The sequence below is a fragment of the Peromyscus maniculatus genome, chromosome 16, assembly GCF_049852395.1.
Source record: "Peromyscus maniculatus bairdii isolate BWxNUB_F1_BW_parent chromosome 16, HU_Pman_BW_mat_3.1, whole genome shotgun sequence".
Lineage (NCBI taxonomy): Eukaryota > Metazoa > Chordata > Mammalia > Rodentia > Cricetidae > Peromyscus > Peromyscus maniculatus.
In genome coordinates, this window is record NC_134867.1 from 52,426,960 (window position 1) to 52,446,486 (window position 19,527).

Here is a 19,527-nt window from a genome sequence, read left to right on the forward strand (position 1 = left end):
GAGACAGGTCTCTTGGGGAGGCGGGAACTCACTCTTTTGTCTAGATTTGCTGTCCACTGAGCACCCAGCATTTCCTGTTTCTACTCTCTCAATGCTGGGGTCACAAACGTGCATGCCAAACCTTCAGGTGGGTGCCGCTTGTACAGCAAGCCCTGTACCCACTGAGCCATCTCGCAGGTCCCAGAACTCACTGATTGGTGCTTAAAAGCCTCGGCACTGAGGAAAACAGCTGTTGGTTAAAAAGCTCTGGATTCAGACTTGACTCGAGACAACAGAAACCATTATTATATTTGTGTTAACCTGGGAGTAGCATGGGGTCCATGTGTAGGACTCCGGAGGGTTTCCTGTTCGTGGTGTGTTAAAATAATTTCTACTCTAAACTCTACCTCTTCTGTGTATATTCTAAACCAAGAAGTGGTTTTTCGAAGCAAACTATTTTCGTAGTTATTTTAAGTATTTTTAGAAGTTATATCACGAAATTGTTGCCTAGCCTTAAAAAGTAAAAACCATCTACACTCATCCAAAATATTCATGCAATTTTATAAAGCAAGCCGAAAGACTCTAAAGGATGTGGGGGGGGGGGGGGGAATACAGATGCAGGTAGTGTTGAGATTGCTCGCATTTGGAGCTCAGAATATGTGCGCACATAAACGTCCAAACACATGCTAAGCATCTAAAAACCGAGTGAAACACCAGCCCTCACCTTGGTTCTGAGCCGGGAGTTAGAATGGACACATCTGCCACTCAGTGCAGGCTACATTGGAACCCAGTGAGAAATAACAGCCAGATTCCGTTTCTGTTTGCACAGAAAAAGTTTCAGCCCTACCCCCACCTGCCTAGCTTCAGCTGGTCTGCTACTGCCCACATCTGTACCGCTCATCCCAGGGGAAATGCAAGTGTGAACTCCTGTCCACAAAACCCGTCAGCACCCCTGGCAGGCAGCTTGAAGCACCCAGCCCACGTACACACTGCTCTTAACATTTATATTAAGCTCGGCGGACAGCATACAGCAGCCGGTCCGGGCATTAGCCACACCCTCTGAAATTACAGACGCAAATATCCTCCTTTTCTCCTTCACCAAGCACATCAGACCGCTTCCTTGAGCTGTAACAGCAGAAGGTGTTCTAGGCACTTAACTCTGGTCCTCCCCATCCCAAGTCATAGCTCTTAGGACCACGGGGGCCTGCCCAATTGCGTTCTCATACATTTTGAACATATGTGCACAGGCAAAATAGAATTCAATATTGTGTGTTGGGCTCTGAAAATGTAGCAGACGTACAGATGGCCCCCCGTCTCTCGGTTTGACACAAACTTCACAATAGTAGGAGAGTAGCTGCATTCTGTGGACAACATCCTGGGAAATTTGGGATCTCCGCTTTTTTTGGCTGGTGATTATGGCATGATACTAGGCAGCCAGCCCCACCATCACCAAGGAAACAGCTGATAGGCTGCAGCGTGATGTGCTGTGAGGCTAGAATGTTCAGCTGGTTAGAGGCGTGAAATGCACTATCAGCTTAACGTGTCCTCAACTTAGTCTGCGTGTATCAGGACAAGTGAGGAGTGTCTGGGTGTATGCTATCCCACATCGCTAAGCTCTGGCCTTGTGGGTGACCCCCCAGGGTGTGGCATGAGCTTTTTTTAACTGCTGGGGAGGTTTTTTTTCCCCCCTAGGGAGAGAGCCCCATTATCAGCCAATTGTCCCAATATCACTTAGTCAGTAATCCACCTGCTCACTACCATTTTGAAATGGCACCTTTACTGATCTCTTTTCCCCACATCATGGAGTAAGTGTTAAGGACACTCTGGAATGTGGCTTTGTCTGGCCCTCTTATTGCTGTGGCCTGTTATCCCCCTTTGATGGTGTCACCCTGTTTTGCTACATGGTCGGGTAAGCCATCCATCCGTAGTTTCTGAACTCTCTGGAAGGCAGCTGTGTGGCCCCGTTCCCTATGGGGTAGTGAAGATAAGCACAGAGGTTGCTGATGTTGGAATGAGTGATGCTCCCAGAGGTCTCCTCTGCCCTGGGTACCAATGCTGAGCAGAGTGGGCCAAGGCTACCACGGTCTGCTAGTGAGAAATGGGCAAGCCCAGCTCTTCTTCCCCTAAATAAAGATCATGGGTGAAACTTTTCCCAGAGAATGTTTGGCTAAAATCCAGAGGCAGGAGTAATTTCTCCATCAGCCACATGTGTGCAAGAACCATCCCTAGGGTCCAGAGAGATGGTTCCTTTGGTAAAGCACCTGCCATACATACCTGAAGAGCTGAGTTTGGATCCCCAGCACCCACATAAAAGCTGGTGGTAACCCCAGCACTGGAGGGTGGGGGTGGGAAGGTGCAGGCAGCCCTCTGGAGCTCATTCACCCACCTAGCCGAAACAGTGAGCTCCAGGTTCAGTGAGAGACCCTACCTCAAAAGTAGGGTGAAGAGAAAATGAGGAAGACCCTGACTTAGACTTCTAGTTTCCATGTATGCACAGGTATGTGTATGGATGCACACAAACATATATACACGCCACACACAGGTACGTACATTTTTTTTTTTAAAAACACACCCAAAGATTATAGCTTTCAGTTTTAATATACTTTCCTTCTATCTTCATTGCTGCTGGGAATCTAGAAATTATAAAAAGAACTTCACGGAAAGCCTGTCTGCTGTGATTCGAGTTTCTCAGGAGTCAGAGCGGGTTATCCTGACTTTGTGATACTGTTCTTTCTGCAGAGGCTTTACAATAAAATGTGTGTACCTCCACATTCCTTCATTCTTCTTCCTTAGGTGTGTTTACACAAACTCCTCTTAGAGAAAATGCTCTGTCCTATTTTTCCATTTTATTAAGCCATACTTGTTAGTAGCTAAGTCAGGCATAATTCTTTTTTAATTCTAAGACACAGCCTCCCTGTGGAGCCCAGGCTGGCTCAACTGGCAATCTTCCTGCCTCTGCCTCCTGAGTGTAGAATTATGGGTGTTTACCAGCACCCTCAGCTTCAGAATTTGTCTCTGGAGGTGGGTGGACATAGGGCCCACGTCTCACAAGCTGCAAGAGGACAGCTTTGCCCCATATAATCATCCAAAGGGCAAACTCTCCCAATCCAGAGCATAGATTTTTATGTGGGAAATAAAGCTAACATGAAATATTGGGTGCAGTGGGCTACACCTGTAATCTCAGCACTCTGGAGGCAGGGGTAAATGCATCTCTCTGAGTTCAAGGCCACCTTCATCACTAGAGTGAGTTCCAAGCCAGTCTGGGCTACATTGTAACACCCTGTCTCAAAAAAATAATTAGAATGCATAACTTAATTTTTATCTAAACATTTGATTATTCCAAATTTAAATTTCTCTTTGGCCAAAATTAGTTTACAAAACAAGATGGTTAGTGATGGTTCTGAGTAACTAACTATAACTAATCAATCTTGGGGAGTAAGTTCTGAATCCTTCTTCCAAAGTACATTGATATTTTGAAATTTTTAAAACTTTAGTTACTGTTCACACACACACACACACACACACACACACACACGTTATCCAAGTGTTCCTATATCCTATTTATTTATTATTAGCTTTTTGAGACTGAGTCTCACTGTTGCTCAGACTGGACTAGGACTCACTCTGCAGACCTACAGGCCTTGAGCTTCCCAAGCGTCTTGCCTCTGGCTCTCCAGTGTTGGGATTGAAGGCATTTCGACTCGTTATATGTTGTTAATGTTCTCTTTCCCTTCCCCCAGAGTACACCCCCATAGATTCCTCATCCTCTGTGCTCCAACTTCTACCTTCCCCAGGGTGTGGAAACCTGGCCATTGGGCAAGAGGGAAGGGTCTTCAAAATAACATCCATTTGTGGTTTTACTGATCTCTTCCTTCAGTCTCCAAATTTGCGCCCTGTAAGTTGATTGTTTTTTTTATGGAAATTCAGCTCTCTTACATTTAATGTAAGGGACCATGAATTACATCAACTAAACAGACAGAGCAGAAAGGATTCTGTTTTTAGTAAAATTTCATAGACCTGAGATGAGTTAGAGCCTCACAATTAATACGTTCTGAACCAAGGTCGTTGATGTTTTTTAAGCTGTAACAATAACGCCGAGCCTCCCCTGTGGTTCATTTGATGACTCATCCCCATTTACATAGTCTCCTAGCCACTGAGAAAATAACTAAAACTCCTCAAAGGCTAGCCCACCTTGAGCTCCAGTTCAGAACGCATGTGCTTTGGTGACTTTGAACTGACTCTTCCCGAGTTCCTCTGCAGGCGGCTGCCAAGAATAACTGTGTTTACACAGGCCAGAGGGGGCCTGTGGGAAGATTCATCTCTGTTCCCTTTAGCTCTGCACAGAAACTGTAACCCGGACTGCTTCAGGGTGAAGCCTGGCTCCGACTTCTTCCTATGTGCGCATCCCTTACAGTCTCTCATTTATCATGAGGAAGTCAAGTCTGGACTGGATGGAAGCTACAATTTCATTTCCCCCTGTGTTTATAAAAATTCATTTTGAGAACTGACCAAATCTGTCCTGTGCAGACATTTTTTTTTAACCTCAGCCCATGCTGAGCTGGTTGTGGTGACTAGTTCTGTGAGAACTTCAACAGTCCATAAATCCGATTTCATGTCCAAGGATAATGGAGAACGCAGTATGTTGAATATTATATGTGTGTGTTGCATGCATCACACAGAAAATTTATCGCTGTCGTAAAGTAGCTATGAAATCTGACAATACTGCTTTTTCTTTTTATCTTCTGAGTGCTTTTGGAACAAAGGGTGCTTTCATGATAGAACAAGGTGAAAATTCAATTCGCAGCTCTGGTGGTAATCTTCAGGTGCTTCAAGTATGAGAATCTCCAAGAAAAACTGGCTCGATTGAAGGAGGGTCTCCTCAGTTGGGAAGCAAAAATGGGAATTTCAAAAGTAAACCAGTTTCCTTATTCCCAACCTGTCTGCACATTTGGTACAGACGATCTAAGCTAGGATATTCTAGTTAGCCACTCCTCCAACCAGTGGTGAGAGAGCTGGTGTCTGGTTTAGGGAGACAAGTCTTGGGGAGTCTCAGACAAGTTGGGGAGTGGCTCCAGGAAACCACTTGGTTCTGAGGAGGGCCACCACAGTGTGTTTGTGTGTCCTGTCTGTGCTTGGTGTCAGGAACTAAGTCCAGATCGACCCGGTCCCTGAAACAGCCTCTCTAAAATCTTTTTTGATTCACCATAAGTCTCCCCTGCCCTCCGCTGCCCAAATCCCACCTCTGTTGGCATGGCAACTAACAATTGGGAGAGGTGATGGGTAACCCCCACATGAATTGCTCTAAGAGAAAACAAATGTCTGAACCCAAAGAAGGACATGCCCTTGAAGCACAAAGGTATTTAGATTTATTTTTTCATTGAAAGCAGTTCAGCTAGAGAAATGTTTCCTGGTTGGCTGATGCATCAGCAAGGCGGTGTGGATTAGGGACATTAGCAGAGACTGCATAACAGAGTGACATTGGGAACAGTTATTGGAACCCTTCCATCATTAGCATCATAGGCTTTAAGCAGAGGGCTATGTTGGTCACGTGCAAAGGGGGAAGGAAGCACCCAGATCACATTGGCCTGCGCCCGTTGTCTTGATGCAGGAGGGGTCTGTCCCACCATGGGCGACACCATTCCTAGGCAGGTGAGTCTGGGCTGTATAAGAAAACTCACTGAGCATGAGGCAGTGGTGGAGCCAGAAGTGCCATTCCTCCATGGCCTGGGTCCCTGCTCTGACTTCCCTCAAGATGGATTGTGACGTGACGTTTGTAAGCTGAAACAAATCCTTTTCTTCCCAAGTTGTGTGTGGTCAGCGTGTTATCACAGCAACGGAATAAAACTAGAACAAAGGGTCAAGAGGAAACGCCCAATAAATGGTCCCTTTGGCCCGTCTTCTCGTCTTCTCGTCTTCTCGTGCCTGGTTTTTTTAAATAGTCCCCTCCTCTCACCGTCTACACTTCTTAGCAGGAAGGCTGACAACCCCCACCACCTGTGCCTTCCCATGCTGACTGTTTTCTTCCCCTGGCCCCTCCTTCCTCCTTACGCTATTAAGTCAGGAGCCACTTTAGACCCCAATGGCCAAGTTGCGCTGACCCCATTATTGATGCAATACATCAAAGCTGTGCTGAGCGGGATTTTTTTATTTGGATAATTCAGACTCCGGGATCTCGGTGGATGAGGTTACGGTGATTAGCATAATGAGCTGGTGCAATCTTGTAGTCTAGCCTCCGGTGCATTTGTAATATTCTCAGAGGGAGTGTCTAGAAAGTCCAGGCCTCCTTTGTTCTGCTTGACCCATAGCCGGCTGCCTGATGAAGCAGTCTTTGATTTTTGGAAGCGGGCTGCAGTGTTGTGCATTATAGGATGCCTGGCAGTGTCTCTTAATTAGATGCCAGTAGTGACCAAAAATATCTTCAGAAACTGCTACGTTTCCCCTGTGCCCTCTCCAGTGGGGTGGGCATTGCAGGGAACAGCATCATTTCACTCAAGAAGAACTCAATGACATTTTATCGTTTGTGATGCCTGTGAACGCCATAGGGATAGGTAAAGAGGTTAAGGCATTAGAATAGCCAGAGATAAATACGAGACAGGGTGGAATTCAGATTGACCTGCATACAAGTAAATAAACACAATTTTTAAGCCAGGTGCAAGCCTTTCATCTCAGCCCTTGGGAGGCAGAGGCAGATGGATCTCTGTGACTTTGATGCCAGGTTGGTCTACATAGCGAGTTTTAGGCCAGCCAGGGCTACATAATAGGAGTCTGTCTTGGGGTTGGGGGGTAGAGAGGGTTAAAAGTATAAAAGTAATTTCAAAAAGGAAAGGCCACATCAACATTCCATCATGAATGGGACAGAAACTCACGATGCCCCACCCCACCCAGGGGCACTATAAGCGGTTAATGATTACTTTGTGGAGGTAGTCATATTCCTGGATGGTATAGCCAGAGCTCAGTTACCCTCGCTTGTGCAAGCAACCATAATGAAATGCAGTGGGCCCCAAAGCAGATAATAAAAATAATAACAAGCAATGAAAGGAGGAAGACTTTCTGGGACGGAGTTTGGTGGGAGGGGGAAGGGACTGAATAGATGGACTATGTTTTCATGTAGACTGTGAAGTTTAAAAAAGAAGAAAGGCCAAAGTCGTGCTGCTTGTTCATTGGGTAATTAATTTATTTTCATCACAGTAATAAAGTCCAGTTGTGGACTCCATTGCCTCACTAAATGAGGATTGTAGCTGGAGTTATCTCCAGTCCTGCCTGGGCCTGTAGTCACTCAGATAAACACACAGATGCTAATATTATTTATAAACTGTATGGCCATGTGGCTCAGGCTTCTTGCTGTCTAGATCTCATATCTGAAATTAACCCATTTCTATTCATCTATAAGTTGCCACGTGGCTTGTGGCTTACCGGTACTTTACATCTTCTCATGGCGGCGACGGCTGGCAGCGTCTCTCTGCCTCGGCCTTCCGCCTCCCAGAATTCTCCTCTCTCCTTATCCTGCCTACACTATACTTCCTGCCTGGCTACTGGCCAATCAGCATTTTATTTATACAGAGCGATATCCACAGCGGAGGATGTCTCGGGCAGTTGCATAGATACACCTCAGGGTAGCAGAGGTTTCGTTGTCCAGGGAGAAGCAGTGGCAGTGCTTTTCTAAAATCTGTGATGTTTGTGTTTAATGGGAAGTGCTCTGTCATAGAATGGTGGATCGCAGAGCATGAAGTGGGCACAGCTCCTGACTCGGCAATAGAGGGACCTGGACACCACCAGTGGGTCCCTTGACCTGATCTCCAAGAGGTCAATTGCCTCAGGCTGAGGAGCCAAGAGCTTAGAGACTGTCATCCCTAAAATGCGTCACAGTTCTAGACTTGGATGAACCTGTATTTGACAGGATTTCTCTAGAAAGAGGTAATCTTAATAAAGATGGGTGTTTCCTTTGAAATGCGGGCCTTAATTGTCACCAGCACTTTCTTCGAAGTGTGCAAGGAACCAGAGATGTCCTAGGGAAACCTGGCAAATACAGACTCCCTCCCTTGGGGTGGGGGGTTGTGTTTGTGGAGAGCCTGTGGCTTGCCTCCTGTTGTGGGCAGTGTAGCATTTTTGTGGCTGTCCTGGTCACTCCTGCTCTCCGTAGTTTTTAACTCCAGGACTCCGGGTGCTCAGCGGGATTGTCATAGCCAAGCCAGCCGCTTAGGCTTCCACCTCTGGCCGCACTCAGAGCTCTGTTTTGTGAGAGCCTTCTAGCTTGGACCCAACGACCTGCGCCCCCTGCCCCCCTTTCTGAGCAGTTTGTGGGTTTTGAAGTTTGAAGTCTGTAGGTTTTGAGTCAAGCCATCCTGCAGGATGACTTCTGTGCTTCCTCGATGAGCCTCCCCGTCAGCATTTCCTGTTTCCATTCACGCTGTAACTGAAAGAGCTGTAACAAAAAGAAGAGACATTGCCAAGAGAAACAGTGGCTGCGGCGTGCGCAAATATTTTTTATCACAAGCCCTTTTTTTTAAGTAGGCAGCCTTTTGAAATCTACATCCCATGCTTTTCAGGAAAGCCAAGTCATGCTAAGTGGACTTGCTTCATGATTTAAGAATATGTCTATTACATTCAGTGTGAGATAATTCCTTTGGCTCGGCTCTCAAAAAAAATTTATTAGGGACAGCAAATAAGATAAGAGAATAAATAGCTGATTCTAGGTCACCGGGGAGGTTTGACTTGTCGGTGATTCCCCGGAAGTCCTGAGGAAATGAAGCCTCGTCCTGTCACACAAGTCCAGGCTTCTTATCAAGGCCCTGCAGGGCTAAGGCTGAACCTTGCAGTATCTGTCCGTCTCCAAGTTAGTCCCTGGTAATGCAGTGGGAAAGTGCTTCCTTCCATAGTAAACACTGGTCACCCGTCAGCCCAGCTCCTCCCTTCTCCTCGGTGTCCTGCAGTGTGTGGAGCTGAACAACCTAAACATGAGTGATCACATGCTCCGAAAACAGCAGTTTTCAAAGCCTGGGAATCTGCCTCTTTCTCCTGTTTCCTGTACGTCCTTTGGCAGCTGGAGTCCCCGGGACCTTCGCAGCCACAGTCCATTTCCACCCCCTGACTGAAATGCCCTTTTCCACCATGGTTTTGTTCATTTCCAGCTTGTGTGTTAAATAAAATACAAAATGGAGCTGAATTTGTCTGTGTAGACATTTGAGATGATCATATCATTCACTGTCGGACAGGTGTGGTATTTATACCACTGTATCTTTGATTTAAAAAAAAATCAAAACTGAGTTTTGTAAGAAAAAAAGAGAGAATAGATAGAACTGATGCATTTTTCTTCCTACTTTTAATGCATCCATCCGTCTTTGTTGAATTGTGACCTTCCCATTGGCTGTTGAGTCCCACGCTGTTCGTGTATGCCCTTTAATGTGTCAGGGACCATGTTAGATATTGGAAACGTCAAGGTGTAAATCAGGCAGTGTCCCTGGTCTCTAAGGAGGAGCCAGCCGAGTGCGTATATACATGAGGCTGCTGCATGTACTTGACAGGGTGGGCTGAGGAGAGTGCAGATCTCAGGAGTGGAGGGTCAGGAGGAGAGAAACAACAACTGAGGTAGAAAATGCCCAAGAGGACAAGAAGGAAAGCTCCCCTGCCTGAGATCCAAACAAGCTGCTAGGAGATGTGCCACTGAGCTGGGGTTTAGACACTGGGTTTAAGGAAAAGAGAGGAAAGAAAGGAATTGTCCAGGTGGGAAAAGAAGAGCAGAGATGATAGTAATATATCATCTCTGCAGGAAGCTGGATACTTGCTGCTGCTGCAGAATGAGGTGTGGGTGTCTGTGTGCGCACGCTCGCTGTATATGCACATCTTGGTGTGCACGTGGATGTAGGCCAGAGGACGACCTCAGTGTCAGTCCTCAGAATGTCACCCACCTCTTTTTTCTTTTTGGAGACACTTTCTCATAGGCCTAAAACTCACCTGTTAAGGTTAAGTTGGCTGCCTATCCAGTTCCAGGGATCCACCTGTCTCTCTACCTGCCCAGTGCTGGGATTATAAGCATGAACTGCCATGCCTGACGTTTTATAACATGGGTTCTGGGAACCAAACGCATGCCCCTATGTGCTGTGGGATATTCTGTATGTCCTGTGGGAGCCCGTTCTTGGGTTCCTCGTGGCTTTACCCAGCAGGTCCGCATAGAGAATGATTAGGACCATGGGCCTGAGTGCAGTTGTATGAGATGGTCTGTACTTGGCTGTGCTGGGGGATGGTCTGTATGTCAAGTTGCTCTGATTGGTCAATAAATAAAACCTGATTGGCCATGGCTGGGCAGGAAGTATAGGCAGGAATAACAGAGAGGAGAAATAAAGAACAGGAAAGCAGAAGGAGTCATTGCCTGCAGCAGCCGCCAGGACAAGGAAGATGTAAAGTATTGGTAAGCCACGAGCCATGTGGCAAGGTATAGATTTATAGAAATGGACTAATTTAAGATATAAGAACAGTTAGCAAGAAGCCTGCCAAGGCCATACTGTTTGTAACCAAAATAAGTCTCTGTGTTTGCTTGGTTGGGTCTGAGCAGCTGTGGGACTGGCGGGTGACAAAGATTTGTCCTGACTGTGGGCAAGGCAGGAAAACTCAAGCTACACCTATGTTTATGCAAGCACTAGACCAACTGAGTATCCTCCCTGCCCTGCCGTGCGGAGGGGGACGAAGTAGGGATGGTTTGCATGAGCAAGCCCTCACAGCTCAGGTGACGAAGATCCTCAGATTTTTCCCCCCTAGAACCTGTGAGCGGAGGAGAATGTGGGGACCACACTGAGAGTTAAGACAGAATCACTAGGGCTAAGAAGGGAAAAGATTGTAAACGGAATGCGTTCGTCCTCTGTATCTGTGAGGAAGTGTTTAAGGGTTTGGTCTTTGCATTAATTACTTTTCATGCTGCTGTGCTAAAACACTGAAAAAAGCAACTTAAAGGAAAAAAAAAAGGGTTCAGTTTGGCTCCCAGTTTGAGGGAGTTTGTCATGGTGGGGGAGGGTGGTAGCAGAAGTGGGTGGCGTCATCCACAGTCAGGAAGCTCAGTTTCCCCTTTCCTCTGCGGTCCTTATGTCTCCCACATCCCAGGATCTCCTTTGCATCTTAAGCTTTATCTTCATAGCTTCTTCATGCAATTGCCCCTCAGGGCCTCCTTGCTGGGGGAAGGAGTCATCTCTAATTTTGACCACTGCCGATGGAACCATGAGGACAGTCTCATCTGCTGTGTGAAGAAGGAATGTCCTTCGTTCTGCTATAAATCTATGCAAAGAGAACGTAATAAAAATCAGGGAGGGGGGAGGGCAGGCAGTGGGGGAGGGGAAGAAATGAGAAAATGCCATGAAACCTATTCTTTGCTATAGTAACCTAAAACATTAATTCTAAAACATAAAATTTAATAAAATGTGTATCAGTGGTCATAAAAGATACTTTATGTCCTTGGCCTGTCACCTCACCCTTGGAAATTTATTCCAGGAATATGCTTTGAAAGAGACTGGAGCTCGTGTGTGGCATGATTTCAGTGTGTCATTGTGCATGCTGGAGACTGCCCAAGCGTTCAAACACAGAGGGAACAGACTTACAAATTCTGGCACATCAGTTAACAAAATTACAAGCTGCTGTTTTTATAATCATGAATTCTGAACCGTTTGTAATCCAGAAATAAAACTATACTTTTAAGTTAAAGGAGACTACAAAATCCTGTGTATTCTGTTAAAAAAAAAATAGGTACATGAATGTTAAAAAGGAAAAAATATGAATTAAATGTATTTAGAGTTTAATTTTACATCTGAAGAAAATTTATTTCCCTCGGTTCTTATTAAAATTTCTGTATCCCATGAATACTAGAGCAAAATATCATTTGTTCACTTTTCGCCTGTTTTGGTGCTGCCAAGAATTTGAAGTCGGGAATTCACTCAGGCAAGGCAAAGCTTTGTACTTCAACCTCGGCCCTTAAACAGTTTTATCTAAACCATAGCATATCCGTTTACGTCTACCTCCTCTGTGTACCGCTAATTATGGCCTCAGTCAGAATGTCAGTAGATGGTGCCTATTCAACAAGTTTTTACATCCGTAGTATCTTCCCAAGTGATCATCAACAACCATCGCACATGAGTGTCTTTTTAAAAATACTGATTCTGGTGGGGCTGGAGAGATGGCTCAGAGGTTAACGGCACTGGCTGTTCTTCTAGAGGGCTGGGTTTGATTTCCAGAACCCACGTGGCTTATACCTATTTGTAACAGGAGATCAATGGTCTCCTCTGACCTCTGCACATACCAGGCACACAAATGGTGTGGATATATAAGCATGCAGAACACCCATACATGTACCATTTGTTATTTTAAATTCTGGTTCTGGTTAAGTAGATCTCATGGGCCCAGTGTTCCACCTTTTTAACAAGCTCTTAAATGATGCCATTGCTCTTGGTCCGTGGGTCACACACACTGAACACCAGAGGTCACATACACTGAACACCAGAGGCTTTTCTCTGCCTCGCCCCAGCATGCAGCCACTTCCAAATAATTGACTTGGAGGCTTAATATTACTTATAAATGTTTGGCCAGTAGCTCAGGCTTATTACTACTAGCTCTTACACTTAAATTAATCCATAATTCTTACCTGTGTTTAGCCATGTGGTTTGGTACCTTTTCTCGGTACAGCATTTTCATCTTGCTTCCTCTGCACCTGGCTGGTGACTCCTAACTCCGCCCTTCTTCTCCCTGTATCTTTGTTTGGATTTTCCACCCAGCCTTATTTTGCCTGGTTATAAGCTAAATCAGCTTTTATTATCAATCACTGAGAGCAACATACATTCACAGTCTACAGAAAGGTCCTCCCCCAGCACCCTTGGGTAGGAAGACAATCTAATGGCCCAGTATCTGTCATGGTTTTGGAAAACAATACTCATGTTCTATCTGCCACCTCTACAAATGCCACAATGTCTTTTTTTTTGGGGGGGGGGGGTATACAGATATACATATGTGTGTACATGTGCTTGTGTGAACACAGAGGCCAGAGGAAGACTTAGGATGTCCTATTCCATCACGTTCTACCTTCTCTCCTTGAGTTGGGGCCTCTCAATGAACCTGGAGCTAGGCTGGTGGCCAGTGAGTCCTAGCAATCCTCCTGTCTCTGCCCCCAACAGTACCAAGGTTACAGGTGCACACAGCGGCACCAAGCTTTCTTCTCAGGTGTGGAAATTCGAACTCAGTTCAGATGCTTGTGTAACAACTTCTCTCACCCACTGGAGCCCTCTCCCCACCCCCACAGTAACATTTTTATCAACTTGGAAGTAGTCTGTAGAATTGAGTGTGATTCTGTCTTTCGTCAGGTCTCGTGATCATGCCTCCAGCTTAAATTTTGCTCATCAACAGAAGTGATCAGCCGCCCCTCTGATAAAAGTTGCCCTCTTGATAAAGTTTGGGACCCGATCACAAAGTTGAAAATCTCATCTATGTTGAGTAAAGCTTTGGTTTGAGTCAGAGCCTGACTCAACAGGGTAGAGACCTGCCTCGTGCAATGGTTGAGCATCCACCAATGTGAGAGAGATGTCAGGTTACAGTGCCTTGCCGTGGCCTCCGTGCAGCAGGAGTAGGGACCACTGTGGCACTTGACTTGTTGTTAAACATTGATTTCTAGCACCCGCTTCTGTTTTCACACACCAGCTTATTCCCTACTTGTTTCTGTGCAGTGACTGAAGCTGGCTTTGGGGCTGATATTGGGATGGAGAAATTCTTCAACATCAAATGCCGAGCTTCCGGCCTGGTACCCAACGTGGTTGTGCTGGTGGCCACCGTTCGAGCTCTGAAGATGCATGGAGGTGGGCCAAGTGTAAGTGCTTGCATTTTTTTCCCTAGCCAAAAAAAAAAAAAAAAAAAAAACAGGTGGCGGTGATGCGCACCTTTAATCCCAGCACTCAGGAGGCAGAGCCAGGTGGATGGATCTCTGGGAGTTCAAGGCCAGCCTGGTCTACAGAGTGAGATCCAGGACAGGCACCAAAACTACACAGAAAAACCCTGTCTTAAAAAAAAACAAAACAAAACCCAGGATGGAGAGAGATGATTCAGTGGTTAAGAGGTTAAGAGTACTTGCTGCTCTTAAGAGGATCTGGGTTCAGTTCCCAGCACCTACATCTGGTGGCTCTCCACTCCATTTCTAGAGGATCCAGTAGCACACCTAGTATTCATAAACACACCCATGTTGCATACACACATACACATAAATAATAAAAAAAATTTTAAAGCTATATATGGGTTGGAGAATTGCTCAGTGGATAAGAACACTTGCTTCTCTTGCAGAGGACCTGGGTTCAATTCCCAGCACCCACATGGTGGCTCACAACCATCTATAACTCCAGTCCCAGGGGATCTGATGCCCTCTTCTGATCTTCTTAAACATCAGGCATACATATGGTATACACATATACATGTAGGCCAAACACTCATACACATGAAATAATTTTTAAAAAGTTTTTTTTTAAGTTCACATCTGTAATCCTAGCACCCAGGAGACTGAGACAGGAGGATTGCCACAGGTTCAAAACCAACCAAGGCTCAGACTAGAACCTGTCTGTACCAGTAGAACCAGTGTGACTTAGTATTTGAGACATATTATATGCTAGATGTTTCCAATCGTCTGTAAAGTCAACTCTCTTCCTTCAAGTTCATCCCATAGAGCACGTGGAGTTTAGTTTATTCATGCCAGCTACTTGCGATGCCCACACATGACTTCTAAACTGCACCACAGAACCACTTTTGAGTCTTAAGAGTCATCCCTGACACACGGGCAAGCTTCTGTAAGCGTGTGAACCAGATCGGGAGAGTAGAAACGCTCAGTCCTCAATGAGGACCACTGGGGTTGGCATGACGGCTCTGACGGACATTTGCCATGCTTTGCCAGATACTCTTGGCACAAGGATGTTATGGATTATCAGATTCCACCTAAAACCTCTTTCCCTCCATCTCTGGTGATGGTCATGTTGCCTTGTGAATCTTGTATCTCACTGTATGCTTCTAAGGAGCCCTGTTTGAAAAACACAAATTCTGCTTTTTTTTAAAAAAAGAAAAAAAAAAAAAACAAGGTCTCACTATTTAGCCCTAGCTAGCCCAGAATTACTCTGTAGACCAGCTGGCATGGAACTTAAGAGACCCACTTGCCCCCGTCTCCCCACTGCTGGGGTTAAATGAATTGCCACCACACCTAGCAATTTATTTTACTATATGTGAAGATTTTTAACACCTATCTTTAAAATGTACAAAAGAGGTATGTATGTGTTTTATTTCACTTGGTTTTTCACTTTAGAAGTTTCCACGTGGGAAAATTATTATTCGAAGGTTCATTATGTTCCCATCTGATATCATTACAGCAGTGGCTATGAAAGACACACCGTCAAACCTAATTTCTTAATTAGAGTACTATGTTCATAAAACTCACAGTCAAGCCAGTCATCAGCTGTTTTTCATCCCTTTCTATAGCTGAGGGAGCCAAGGTTTGCTGGGTTTAGAGACCACAGCCAGCAGCAATTCAGATCTGAAGCCAAGAATGTCAGTCCACCTACCTGCTGTGTCCCCATGCAGAGCGAGGGCCAGTGGGTGCCACACAGTCTAAACTCCGGCTCAGTACCAGACACTTAAGTACTTCATTTGACCTCAGGTTGCATTATCATCCCCAATGAAAAATTTGTGAAGACACACATTATGAATTTGTAAGGGCAGACATTATGAATCCTCAATAATTCTGATGATGCTTAAAATTCCAATTCTTGCCATCGATCCTCCACTTTAGACTTTGAATCTCTAGACCAGCTTCTACTTTCAAAAAATAAAATATGTGTGTGTGTATCATTTGAAATACTCTCTTCCTCCTCTACCATTCCTTCATTTAAACTCAGAGAGCTTTGGTCAGCTAAAAGGTTGAGAGTCCGCCTGGTCTGGTTTGGTCTTTATAAAATAAGGGAGGAAATTGTGGAGACATGTGGAGATCCAGCGGTGGGAACATCATACCTCTGTTTAGGGAACTGGCCAGACATAGAATTTACAGTCCAGGGTTTGCCCAGACCTCCAGGCTTTAAAAATGTTCGACATGATTTCCAGTCACACTGCACTTCTTTGTGCTGTGTTGTGAGGCTGTGTTTTCTCCCCAGTTTTTCCTTCCTGCCTCTTCCTTCCTGGCTTAACGTCATGGTCCTGTGGCAGAGAGGGTTGCCACGAGGTCCTGGACCATAGGTAGAAATGCAGACCATTTAGTCAGCTTCCTATTACTCAAACATACTTGATGATCAACTGAGAAAGAGATACGATTTATATTCACTCACATCTTTCTAAGTTTCAATCATGTGGTCGGCATTTGTGCCTGTAGCAAAGCAATACATCCATCTGGGAGGTCAGGACAAAACGAAACCACTCACTTCATATCTAGGGAGGGTGGGATCCCATCTCTTTTGAGGGCTCCCATTCGGTGGCTGCTTCTAAGACTCTCCCACCTCTTACCAGCTCTACCCAAGAGAACATACCCCCATAGACACATGGGGAACATTGAGAGACCAAGGTATTGCATGAATGAATGATAGTAATCAGGGAGGGCTGGACAGGGCAGCGAAGCCAAGCATTCCTTCCCTGGACCTGGGTTTTATAATTTTTATAAATGTCTCTCTCCTCCTCCGATTCTGAATTCCTTGCACTCTGGAACTGTCTTATTAGTTACTGTGCCCCCAGGGCCTGGCAGAGTCTGTATCCCGGAAATGTTTTTAGTAATTGAGTAGCAAATGAACTTTTAATCCTTCATCCATTTTCTTCCCTGTTCCCCACCCCAGTGCGTTCGCATCTTACTTGAAGCGGCTCTGTTCTCCTCTTTCCTGATCCAGGATAATTTCTGCTCCCTTTGGACACCGTTGCCCAGATAGCCGCGGCTGCCTGGCGCGTGTTTACTCAGCTGAGGTGGCTCTTTCAAATCCATTATTTGTGCGCTGGAAAAATCCTGTGACCTTTGAACCGACCTTTGAACTTAAAAAATAAGTTTTAACGCACTTATTTTTCTCATTGCTGTGACCGAATATATGACAAGAAGCCACTGGAAGGAGGAAGGGTTTGCTGGGGCTCGTGATTTGAGCCAACAGGAGAGGGGTCATCAGTGCGGGGGCAGGAATGGTGACCGGAACATGATGCGCAGGACTGCCCCGAGCCCTCAGTCGAGAAGGAAAGAGACGATGCCGGTGCGTCTCTGGCTGCGTGCTATTTCCCTTTTCAGCCAGTCATGGGCCCCAACCCATAGGATGTCCCTGCCTACCTTCACCAGGAGTCTCCCCTCCTCCATGAAGCCTCTCTGGAAGCACCCAGACAGGCACACCCAGGGCTGTTCCTCCTCCATGCCCGGGACATTTCCTAATGCATTCAAGTCAAGAGTCACCGCTGCGCCACCAGCATTTTAAATGGATAACCTGTCTTCCAGTGTGCTGGCCATTCTTGACACAGCATAAGAACTGTCATCCCTACACCCCTAAATCCACACAGTCTTTTCACAGTTAACCCTATAATGCACTCCAGTAATCAGAGCTCTCAAGAAAATAGAAGTCACTGTATATGTAGATATGTGGTGGGACGTGGAGGGTAATAAGGATTTGGGTCATGTGATTATAGAGCCTGGCAAGTCCAGAATCCAGGATCTCCATAGCCACCTGGAACCCCAGGAAGAGCTGAGTATGGAGGTCCAGTCTGATGGCAGCCTGCTGGAAAGTCCCCCTTGACTTAGAGGAGCTCAGTCCGGGTTGTGTTTAGGTCCTCTACTGGCGAGTTGAGATCAGCCAAATTATGGAGATGATACCACCCTGCTTTTCTCCAGGTCTACTGATCTATGTATATAATCTCATCAGAAAATACCCTCACAGAAAAACACACACAGTAATGCTTGAGCAAATATCTGTGCACTCTGAATTCCCACGAAGTTTACATGTGGAATAAACTATATGTTTTGGCATGTGGAGCGTTGACTAGATTTCATTTCATTCTTTCTTTTATTTTTTTACATTGCCAAGTAATTGCCTCTACACTGTGTCTTAAATTTCCCTTCTTTGACTTAGGGTGGGATGGATCTGTTTTCCCAAAAGTGTGCAAGTCTCTTTCCAGGATCTCCCTTTAGTGGATCTGGTCTAGCTAGATCTCATCATGAACTATGGAGAGGCCTCATCTGCTCTAGTTATATCATGTACTATAGAGATCCAAAACCAGGCCGTTCCTTCATGTCTGTCTGACCTTCAAATGACCCTTTTCACTGCTATCTGTATCTTCTTGATGGATTTTATTTTATTTTTTGAGGTTTGGGGGATGCAGCCTACATAAGACCAGCTCTGTACCACTGAACTGCGTGCTTGAAACCCCGTGTGTATTTGAGAATTAGTTTATAGGTTCTGCGGTCTCTTTAGAATTTCTATTCAAAGGCCATTAGATATCTCTTCATTGGCTTGGGTCTGTTTGAATGTATTTTAATGAAAGTTATTGCTAATTTCATTTAAAAAAAAAAACTCATGTTTTCTTAGAGACCTGTTCCTATATGCTTTATATTTGTAAACAATATAACAAATTTCTGTTCTTATATGTTACCTTATCTCTAACTTGTCTGAATTCTCTTAATTGCTCTACTGATTTAACCTATCCAGTCTTTGGGGGATTCTGTGCTGCCATTCATATCTGAAAGTGAGTTCCGTTTCTCCCTCCCAATCTGTACTGTTTTCCCCTTGTCCCTGGCAAGGTCTTCCTAATTGCGATGCTTCCTAATTGGGTGGGGGTGCTGGCCGCAGGCATCTTCTCAGTCCTCATCTGAAAGAGGGCTGTTTAAAGAGCTCTTCACTAAGCGTGATGCCTGGGATCCATTTTTAATGAGGATTCAGGGATTACCTTCTATTTTTAATTGGCCAAATTAGCATAATAACTGATGCAGGTTTTTCTTCATCTTTCGAGAAGACAATTTTCTCTTTAAGACTGTGCGTGTTGCTTAAATTGTTATTCCTTACAAGAAATCTTACATTGCCAGAGCGAGCCCAGTTCAGGCAGATATGTCTGCTTCGCAAGGAACTGGATTTTACTCATCAGTTTGGTAATGTTTTGAGTCAGTTGTTTTTTTTTTTTTAATTTATATGAGTAAGATGTTAACTATACAAAATTTAAAAATTTTGGAGTATTCTTTTTTTCTTAACTATGGAAGGCTTCTGTAAATGTTACAGTAACTGAGCTATTCAACATCAAGTAGAACTCTCCTATAAAACCATCTGGGCCTATTGCTGTTGGGAACATTGTTTTCCCCCCAGGCAATGGGATGAATCTTACTTTTTGACTCTTTTTTTATTGCAGGTGACTGCTGGGGTTCCTCTCAAGAAAGAATACACAGAGGAGGTAAGAAAAACTAATCATTCCACCTGATTAATAATTAGCTTCCAGTTGGCCATCAACAGTCCCACTAGCAACTTCTGAGAAATGTGCTTCTCTGGGCTGAGATGGCTCAGTGGATAGAACAATTACCTTGCAAGCCTGAGGACCTGAGTTCGATCCCTACCACCC

General features: G+C 45.1%; 1 protein-coding gene across 1 annotated transcript in view; it reads left to right on the forward strand.

Annotated features, from left to right (window-relative positions):
• Mthfd1l (methylenetetrahydrofolate dehydrogenase (NADP+ dependent) 1 like) overlaps nucleotides 1-19,527 on the forward strand; it is a 192,652-nt gene that overhangs the window by 103,954 nt on the left and 69,171 nt on the right. Inside the window, exons 21-22 of the mRNA XM_015996812.3 lie at nucleotides 13,671-13,810; nucleotides 19,321-19,362. Coding sequence (XP_015852298.1) covers nucleotides 13,671-13,810; nucleotides 19,321-19,362 — 182 coding nt within the window. The remainder of the gene's footprint in view (nucleotides 1-13,670; nucleotides 13,811-19,320; nucleotides 19,363-19,527) is intronic.